The following is a 9,100-nucleotide window of genomic DNA, read 5'->3' as shown; positions in this document are numbered from 1 at the left end:
ATAGCAGCATAACTATAGAGATAAATCAGGATAACCTGAGCCACTAACTATAAACTTTTAAAAAAATATATTTTTTAAGCCTACAGTAGCCTTAAAAAAAGACATGTGTTTGTGTCACAGAGTAAGACTACCGTAGTAGTTGGTTCCACAGGAGAGGAGCCGAGTAACTAACGATCTGCCTCCCATTCTTCTTTTAAAAATTCTAGGTACTAGTAAACTGGTAAACTTAACCTGCTCTGTTCAGTACAACAATGTTAAAATAAGTGTATTTATCCCTAATTTGAGTACAAAAATAAGATGATCTGCCAATGAATTGAGCATTTTTACCCTTAAAATTATTTAATTAGATATTATGCACTTGAAATAAAAGGCTGCAGTTGGTTTTCTTTTTCTAAATGTAAATGGTCAGTGTCTCACTTAACTGCTCAATTCAAGAATTTATGCTTATTTTAAGAAAATTGACTTACTTAGATTTAAAATGTTTTGCAGTGCTGGGAACATAAGGAACAATCAGATCTCTTGTTTAGTGTTTTCTACGTGAGAAGAAGAATTTTTAATTCTATTCAGGTTTTGAAAGGAAGTCAGTGAAGGGGAGCTAACGTAGAACATATGATCTTTCTTTTTATTTTTTATCAGAACTCTGGATGCAGCATTTTTGATCAGCTCAAGATTAAAAAAAAAAAACATTTTCTGGACTTCCCGATATTAAACGATTACAATAGTTTAACCCTTAAAGAAAAATCCATGGACACTGCTGGACAAGACATTTCTAGTTTTTACAATATTCAAGCTGTAAAGATGGATATTCTTGTAATCTGTTTAATATTGGATTTAAATTAATAATTATCATAAAAAATAACACAGAGGTGTTTTAGGTTATTATACAGTAGGAGACCAATTTAATGCCATCCAGATCCTAGCTAAGCAGTTACTTTTTGAAGCTTAAGGTCAAAAGACGACCTTTGTTTTATCTGATTTCAAAAGCAGAAAATTTAAAGTCATATTAGTTTTTACGCATCTCGTGGTGACATGCTTATAGTCTATATCGAAATTAGTTTCATCCGGATATATGGGAAAATATCAGCATAAAAGTTGAAATGCCCTGTGCTGTGAGATAATTTTAATAATAGAAGGATAATGGATATAAAAATTGGCCCTAGCATTGATCCCTGAGATGCTTGACCAGTAACAATAGACTTGAATAGGATATTATTGAACAAAGCTTTACACCACTCCTAAAAATGTCCCTGAACCAGAATTTTGTTATTTTTGACCATACTAGTAGCTTTGCTTTCTTCAGTTTTTATTAAAGAAAATAGGCTGAGCTTTATTTTACAACAAAAGAGGGTTTAAAGACAGAATAAACATGGAATCAGTCTTTATGGAATAATAACAGTTAATGGGTGGAGAGAAAAGTCATTAAGCAGGTCAGGGAGCAATCTAAGGGACAAAAAGACAACGGCATAAAGAATATAACCTGGCTTAATTGTAAAGTGCCCGGAGATGACATGTGTTGTGAATTGGCACTATATGAATAAACTGAATTGAATTGAATCAATGAGGTGTAAAACAGTTCCTTAGTCAACATATTTAAAATGGGAAAACGTCAAAATATTTATGTAATTTAAAAAATGTAGTATTTCAGTAATCTTGGCAAAAAAGGGTGGTTATAAAACTCTTGAACCCTCATGATTGGACAGGATCAGTATGGTAATACTGATATTCATATAGACATGTTTTTCTGATTAAATAAAGCTTAAAGCTAAAACCTAGCTGTATTTTATTTTATTTTATTTTATTTTTGCAGGATAATATTACATAACAATAACCAATTATCAAAGAATCTGTTTTTTAACTTTGTGAGATTTGAAGTTAAGAGGTTACTAATCTGCAAGTCCAATAAAGTGACACTCGCTGCACTAGAGGGGGACAAACTATAGGCAAATTTTTAAATAGAAATGTAGGACTCTGGAAATGCAAAGCATTTTCTTGGACCTGTCTTTTAGATTTTTTTCTTTTGCCTTTCTCCTACAGTAACACGTGAATATCAACTCGGAGTAATTGTTGTCCCTGCGTTGTTGGTCTCCCTCTCGGTGATCATAGTATTGATCATCTTTATATTGCTGTGCTGCAATAAGCACGAACGGACACAAGTCAGAAACCCCAGACAATACAATCCCAACCAGCACACCACAAACCACAGACACACACTTCGAAACAACCACCATCAAAACCGTCACCCCAACCACCACAGACATCACTTGCATGGAATAGATGGTAAGCCAATGAAGAGGCTTGTTTTGTTCTTTTCTTTTTTTCCTGAAATGACATTTTCTTTTCTGTTTTTTTCTCAAAAGCACCGCCCGGAATCGACCCTCTTGAACATGAAGAAGTGCCAATGACAATCCAAAACACACATAACAATGTGAAGCCAACTCTGGCTGCAGCACGTCATGCATCCCCAGAGAGGCATGCAACGGCAGCACGGCATGCAGCTAGAGATAGGCATGGCGCTGCAGCAAGACATGGCTCTCCAGAGAGGACTGTGGCTCCATCACCACAGACATCCAGAGAGAGAAATGTGGCAGCAACAACACATACGCCCACAACAGTTCCTCTGGGAAACTTTAGACATGTCACCGCATTGACGCCGTCTTTCTCCATCAGACCTAATGAAACAATAAGTCTTTACAGAGCCCGGATGGACAACAGGGACGTCGTCCTTAGAACGCTAAAAGGTAAATTATTTGTTCAGAGTTAAAAGCAGAAAACCAAATCTGCATTTTTGATAAAAAATAGATGGATGTCACATCTCTAAATTAGCAAATTAAAGATATTTTGAATAACTATTAACCCTTTAAAGCCTGGACCATGAAATAATATATATATATATATATATATATATATATATATATATATATTGTATAAGTTAAATTAGATCATTTATTTGCATCAATTTTGATACATTAGGCATTTCTGTAGAATATTATATAGGTTTTCTGTTCACTACATGTCTCTGGTTGTGTAAGTCAGGGTTTTTAAGATGAGCAAGATCACACTGATGATGCACAGATCTTAAAAGCTCATGTATCAAATATGATACAATTGGTTTTAAAGGGTTAAGATTAAATTCAAGAGATAACTGCGCCTGACCAAAAATGACACAATTAAATTAATAGTACACTTTGTGTGTTCTCTTATCCTTATTTTTCCTACAGAAAATGCAAGCAACAGTGAAAAACAGCACTTTCTAGGGTTTGCATCTTTCCTGGGGAGACTGGGCCCTCACCCTTTCATCCCTGCCCTGCTGGGTGTGGTTTCAGTGAGGTCGCCTTTGGTGATGGTGATGGAGGAGCTGAGGAACAGAGACCTGCTGGGGTTTCTATGGAGGTGCAGAGAGGTAGAGCACCATGGCTTTTCTCAGAAAGATTATCTGTGTTTTTACATTGATGTTTAGATAAAAACTGGATGTGTTTATTAACATTTATAACATTTATGAAAAGATAAAACTTCTAAAAAAAAAAAAAAAAAAGTAGCCACCGCTGACAAACTATTACCATTTTCTTCCACATAGAGATTTCTTGGATCAGTTCTTCTGTTTTTTCAACATGTATCTTAATTTTTAAACTGTGAAGTATTTCCTTAGTGTTCTGCAGGTAGCACATATCAAGCCCTGTATAAATTAATTTTATTTTTAGCATACCAGTCAACAGTGGCGCTTCTAGAAAATGCTCATAGAGGTAGCCAGGCTGGGGCCAACGTGCACCGAGAGGTGACCAAAAAAGTATAGGTGCCAATTCAGGGTAAATCTACCCTGACCTAGTACCAACAAGAAAATTAATAAACACAAAATCTGCATTTTCCAAATAAATCACTGAAATCAACATTGGCTCATATTTACACATATATGTAATCTTAATTTAAAGTGCAGTGGACAATCTTTTGGCTTTAGGTTCTTGGGGGATCATTGAATGTGTTGGTTTTGCCACAGGCCAGTTTTTTGTGATGTGCTGAGGTAATGCCGGTAAGCATGCTCTTACTGCACATTTCTAGTGTTGTTTATCCAGTTCGCCGGGGTTTCAGCCACTTATTGTAGATCCACTGCTCTCCCTGTGTGACGGTATGATCCTGTCTCTATGCCGCCGACTGATCCGGCAACTTGGTCACACGGATATCCCTTTGACTGCTTGCTAAGTGTGCATGACTTTTACCTGGGAGTCTGTAGGAACAAACCCCGCCCCGGGCCCTCTTTGCACATCTCGTCACACCTGAATACTTAAAATAGCCAAGATTTGCAAGAAGTGAACTGTTGTAGAAGGTCATGACAAGAACTGCAAGTCCTGAGGAAATAAATCTGTCCAAAGTGCGTTCAGAGAAGTTTTTTTTTATCAAGTTGGCAGAAAATAATGGTTGGGTGGTCTTACACAAAATGAGACTAAAGTTTTTATTACCTATATATCTTAAAAAACAAAAAACATCCACAGTACAACTATTAAATTTTTTGTTCTGCATACTATTAATATATAAACAACTATATATGTAGATAAAACAGTTTCAGTTTTAGTTATTTATGGCCATGGCCACCCCTGGCCCTCCATCTATCTACACCCCTGCCAGTGAAGCCTTAAGGAGAAATGAAGTTTGCTTAAAACATGCTGAGAATCTCAAAAGAAACTTCCTGCCTTGAAACCATGCATCTGTTCTATCCTTTTATTTCTCTGAAGGACACTACAAGCCATGGCATCACAGAGAAGAGGATCGTCATCATGGCCGGACAAGTGGCCTCTGCTCTGGTCAGTTGAACTGCTTACTTTCTGCTTTTAGCTACCATCTTTGTTATCTGATTTTTACTGTCAGATAACCACCTTTTACCTATAGCTCTATATATTTTTTTCTCCTTCAGGAGTACCTACACAATCAGGGCTGCATCCATGGGAATATTGGAGCTCGCAGCGTTCTGGTCGGGGGCGATCTGACAGCCAAACTGTGGGGATTGGGCTCAGCGTACCACAGGACCCAGGTGAACACTGCAGGGCTGGTGGAGGACGTGGAGCTGAAGAAATGGGAGGCGCCGGAAGTTCTGGCCAGGAGAACAGCCAGTAACAGCAGTGATGTGTGAGTGTGGAGGACTCTGTAAGCAGAATGAAGATAAAAACAACTTAGTGAATCTTTACATTTTCTAGAATGGATTTCAGGATGTAAAGTTACTAAAAGTTAGATGTTATGATACATTTCATTTTTCAGTTGCTGCATAAATTTTTATGTGGCAAATCTGGATATCTATTTCTATAGGGTGCAATCTAGTTTGGCTCTTAATATATTTTAGTTACATGACCTGATGGTATTTCTCCTCATTTTAACAGGTGGTCCTTTGGTATCCTCCTTTATGAAATGGTTACATTGGGTGAGTACTCCACACACACACGAGAGAAAAACCTTTAGCTATCCTAAATTCTTAATGGTTCTAGATAAAAATTCAGGGTTTTATTTTTTCTCTTGGAATGGGTTATAACAACCTTTTATCTGTTTCTCTTCCTGAAATCACATTAACTGTATAACATTTACTTGTTTACAAATTTTAGATCTATAGAGATCTAAGAGCTGTGCAAGTGCCACAAAAATGCTTTTTTGTTAAGTGAAATAAACCAATAACAAAAAGAGGAAGCCACACCAATTAAAGGAGTCAAAAAAAAAACAAAGAAACTCAAAGACCCTTCACTGCCAGCTAATAACAGATCAGAAATGATTGTCGCCTTTAAAGAAAAGTTTGTTTGTCTTGCAATTCAAAGTGCTTTACTTGAAAAAAGAAAAAGAAGATTATACTGCAAAGACATAAAGGTTAAAAAAAACTTTTACAGGATAAAAATAAGTATTTAAAAATGCAGTGCTTGAAGGAAAGCTAACCTAAACAAGAGCTGAAACAAAAAAGAAATATAAATTTGAGTAGAATATGACACAATAAGGTTTTTAATAATTATCGAGGTACAAAGATCAGGAGGGAGGTACAAACCTGGCTCTATCTTTCAAACTCTGTATGAACGTGTCCGGGACGGTGGATGTTGTTGTGGACCCAAATGCAGAGAAGGCGGCAGATATGAGTTTTTGCTTATTTAATGAAAATGCAACAGAAGCAAAATCCAAGAACAATAAGAGGAAACAAAAAACCAGGAGACGCCAGAGGAAAACACACATGTGGAGCAAAGCAACGACGAGAAACCAGCATTGAGTAACTGCACAAGTGGAGTATATATGGGAGACTGAACAAAGACTGGGCTAATTATCTTACAAGGAGCAGGGATAGACGGAAGCAACTAGAAGCTAGGGGAAATGAGACTGGCACAAGGGGGCAACAGAGAGAAACACAAAAAAACACAACACTGCAAGAGAACCACAACCATGACACTAAATCACAGTAAACTAAAAACTTTTAAAAAAAAAACTAAACACAAGTCAACAAACTGTCTGAGCTCAGTTTAGCTGGACTTTTGCGCCTACTGCTTTTCTGTAAAAGTCTTAAGAGAAATTTTGCTAGAATGCATAAAATCAAACATTACAATGGATACAATGGAAAATTGCTTTAATAATTATTAAGCAACTAGATAAAGTAATAAATATCCTCTGCTTTTAGGTGACCCACCGTTTGCTCAGATCATGTCGACTGAACTTCTGCAGTATCTCCAGAGAGGAAAAACTCTGAAGCGACCGACAAACTGCTCCAATGCATTGTAAGAACTGCTGCATTAAGCCGCCTTCGTGCAAAACCAAGCAGATGTATCTCATAGCTGCACATTAAGAGTAATTGCTGTAGCCGGTCAGAAAATGTTCAGAAACATACAGATATTATCTAAAACTGTCTTTTGCTATCATCTAACTTGATTTTTGATTCTGGTTTTCTAATTTTTTTTAAATGGATTTGAAACTTTAAATTAAGTATATTACTGATTTTCTATCTTAATGAGATGGAAAAACCAAAACCTGATCATATAAAAGGATTTCACTGTGTTAATTCTGTATGGTAATGAAAAAGGGTGAAATTCATTAAGGAGGTAAACTTAACTAATGAGGTATTTTAGCTTCACTGCATGCTTTTACCTTAAAAAGCATGCAGGTCATACTTTCTGCAACATTCTAAGTAACCCCACATGTAGTCCTACTACATCTTCAGGCAATTGCACATTCTTCATCTTCTCTTCGTTTATGTTGGCAGGTACTCAATCATAAAATCCTGCTGCAACTGGAACCCCCAGGGGCGTCCGTCTGTGACAGACCTGATCAGGATACTTCATGCAGGGGAGCGCTCAGCGAATGAAAGCACGGCTCTCCGAGCGTCTGAGCCTCTGAACCTGGAGAAATACACCAGGGAGGCCGGATATGGGGAGGCGTTCAACTTCGCCATCTTCTGAAGGGCTGCAGTGTTCATCACTGGAACCTGTTAGGGCCAACAAAGCACTATGGACTAATGCAAGGGCACAGAAAAATATGAAGAATGCAAATTATCTTTTTTATACAAAAGTTTTATATTTATGTTTAAAATTGTAACACTTGGTATGAAGCACAATCATTTACTACATGTAATGTAACTTATTTTTTGTAAATATGTATATTATCTGGTAAATAGTACTATGGTTTTCTAGGCCTTAATGAAAGACATTTGTTATATTCCTGTATTAAGGTCAGTGCTGTCATCTGTTTTTAAGACAGACAATTAAGTATTGCTTTTAATGTCTTATTTCAGCTCACATCACAGCAGCAAATAATGAGCAACAATTTATTATTTTATATACAACCAGTAAAACTGAACTTTTCTGGGCGATTTAGACAAAATCTATTCTGCGTTTAATTAATACAAGGTTAAATCTTAGGAGAGAAGCGGCTGTCATATTTGATTTTTCTTTAGAAGAAATGCAAAATAGTATGTGGTCTCCATGGTAACCAACTGCTGTGCGGGTTGACGGGTGTCTTTAGCGGTTTCAAAGTAATGTTTACTACAGCGATGGTCATGGACGGTTCTAGACAGGGGCCAGTTTGCCTTAACGGCATCCCGTTAAGGCCCCTGTTCTGAGGACATAAGACTAAATAAATTTCTGATGATGATATGCACTGGCATAGAGGCTGTAACTGATTTGTTGTGTTTCATTTTCCCCTTTACACTTTTATTTTAACAATAATAAAATGAAAGCAGGGATAAAGGTTTCCATTTCCAATACCCCCCCGCCGGCAGGTATATTTGCTCTAGAGCTGGCACATTTTATGACAGTAGCTCTCAGTAAATGAACTCCTTGGTTATGGGTTGGAAGAAGATCAGCTAAAAACAAAATCAGTCACTAGTGGACTTACTGCAGGGGTGTGTAATTACAATATCCATCCATTTTTCATCACACAAGGTGCTGGTGCCCATCTCCAGCTGTCTATGGGAGAGAAGCTGGGTCTACCCTGGACAGGTCACCAGTCTATTTGCAGGGCAACACAGAAGCAAACAAACATTTACGCAAACGCATCTAAAGAGAATTTAGAGAAGCCAATTAACCTAACAGTCATGTTTTTGGACTGTGCAAGGAAGCCAGAGTACCCGGAGAGAACCCATTCATGTTTAGGGAGATCATGCAAACTCCATGCAGAGAGACCCTGGCAGGGAATCGAACCCAGAACCTGCTTGCTGCAAGGCAGCAGTGCTGTAGCACTGTGCAGCCATCATTAGAATATCACACACAAAAAAATGCATTTAATGATTTTAACAGAGAGGTTTGGGGATTAGATCAGACTGGTGGGCTGGATGATCCAGAGCAGTGGAGTCTTAACAGAAATCAGCATTCTTAGCTATGTCACTAGTTTTCAACTGCTGGAAAATTAACTTTGTCTACAAAGATCATTTGGTAGCTAGCTCAAGTGGCAAGTCACCTGTCCTGCAAAAAGGAAGCCTGGATTCGTATCCCAGCTGGGGGAAAAAAAGCTGCCAGTGTACCCTTCACGCCTGCTTTGGGGAATGGCATTGCGCTTGGAATCCTGAGGTTCAAGCCCCACTCCCACAGACTGCACCCTGGGTTCCTGAGCAACCCCACACCGCTCCCCGGGTACCGCACAATGGCAGCCAACAATGCCA

The 9,100-nt window shown here is 37.8% G+C and overlaps 1 protein-coding gene across 1 annotated transcript; it reads left to right on the top strand.

Moving 5' to 3' along the window:
• Window positions 1-1,688: 1,688 nt before the first annotated feature.
• On the top strand, window positions 1,689-8,158 carry LOC107089000 (tyrosine-protein kinase STYK1-like). Its single transcript, XM_015381501.1, has 9 exons — window positions 1,689-1,710; window positions 2,035-2,277; window positions 2,358-2,738; window positions 3,219-3,400; window positions 4,725-4,793; window positions 4,904-5,115; window positions 5,364-5,404; window positions 6,629-6,725; window positions 7,208-8,158. Exons 1-9 carry the CDS (start codon window positions 1,689-1,691, stop codon window positions 7,401-7,403), a joined length of 1,443 nt encoding a protein of 480 aa, XP_015236987.1. The 3' UTR covers window positions 7,404-8,158.
• Window positions 8,159-9,100: the final 942 nt, after the last annotated feature.

This window comes from Cyprinodon variegatus, unplaced genomic scaffold (assembly GCF_000732505.1).
Source record: "Cyprinodon variegatus isolate N-32 unplaced genomic scaffold, C_variegatus-1.0 Scaffold235, whole genome shotgun sequence".
Classification (NCBI taxonomy): domain Eukaryota; kingdom Metazoa; phylum Chordata; class Actinopteri; order Cyprinodontiformes; family Cyprinodontidae; genus Cyprinodon; species Cyprinodon variegatus.
This window is presented reverse-complemented; position numbering and strand designations above follow the sequence as displayed.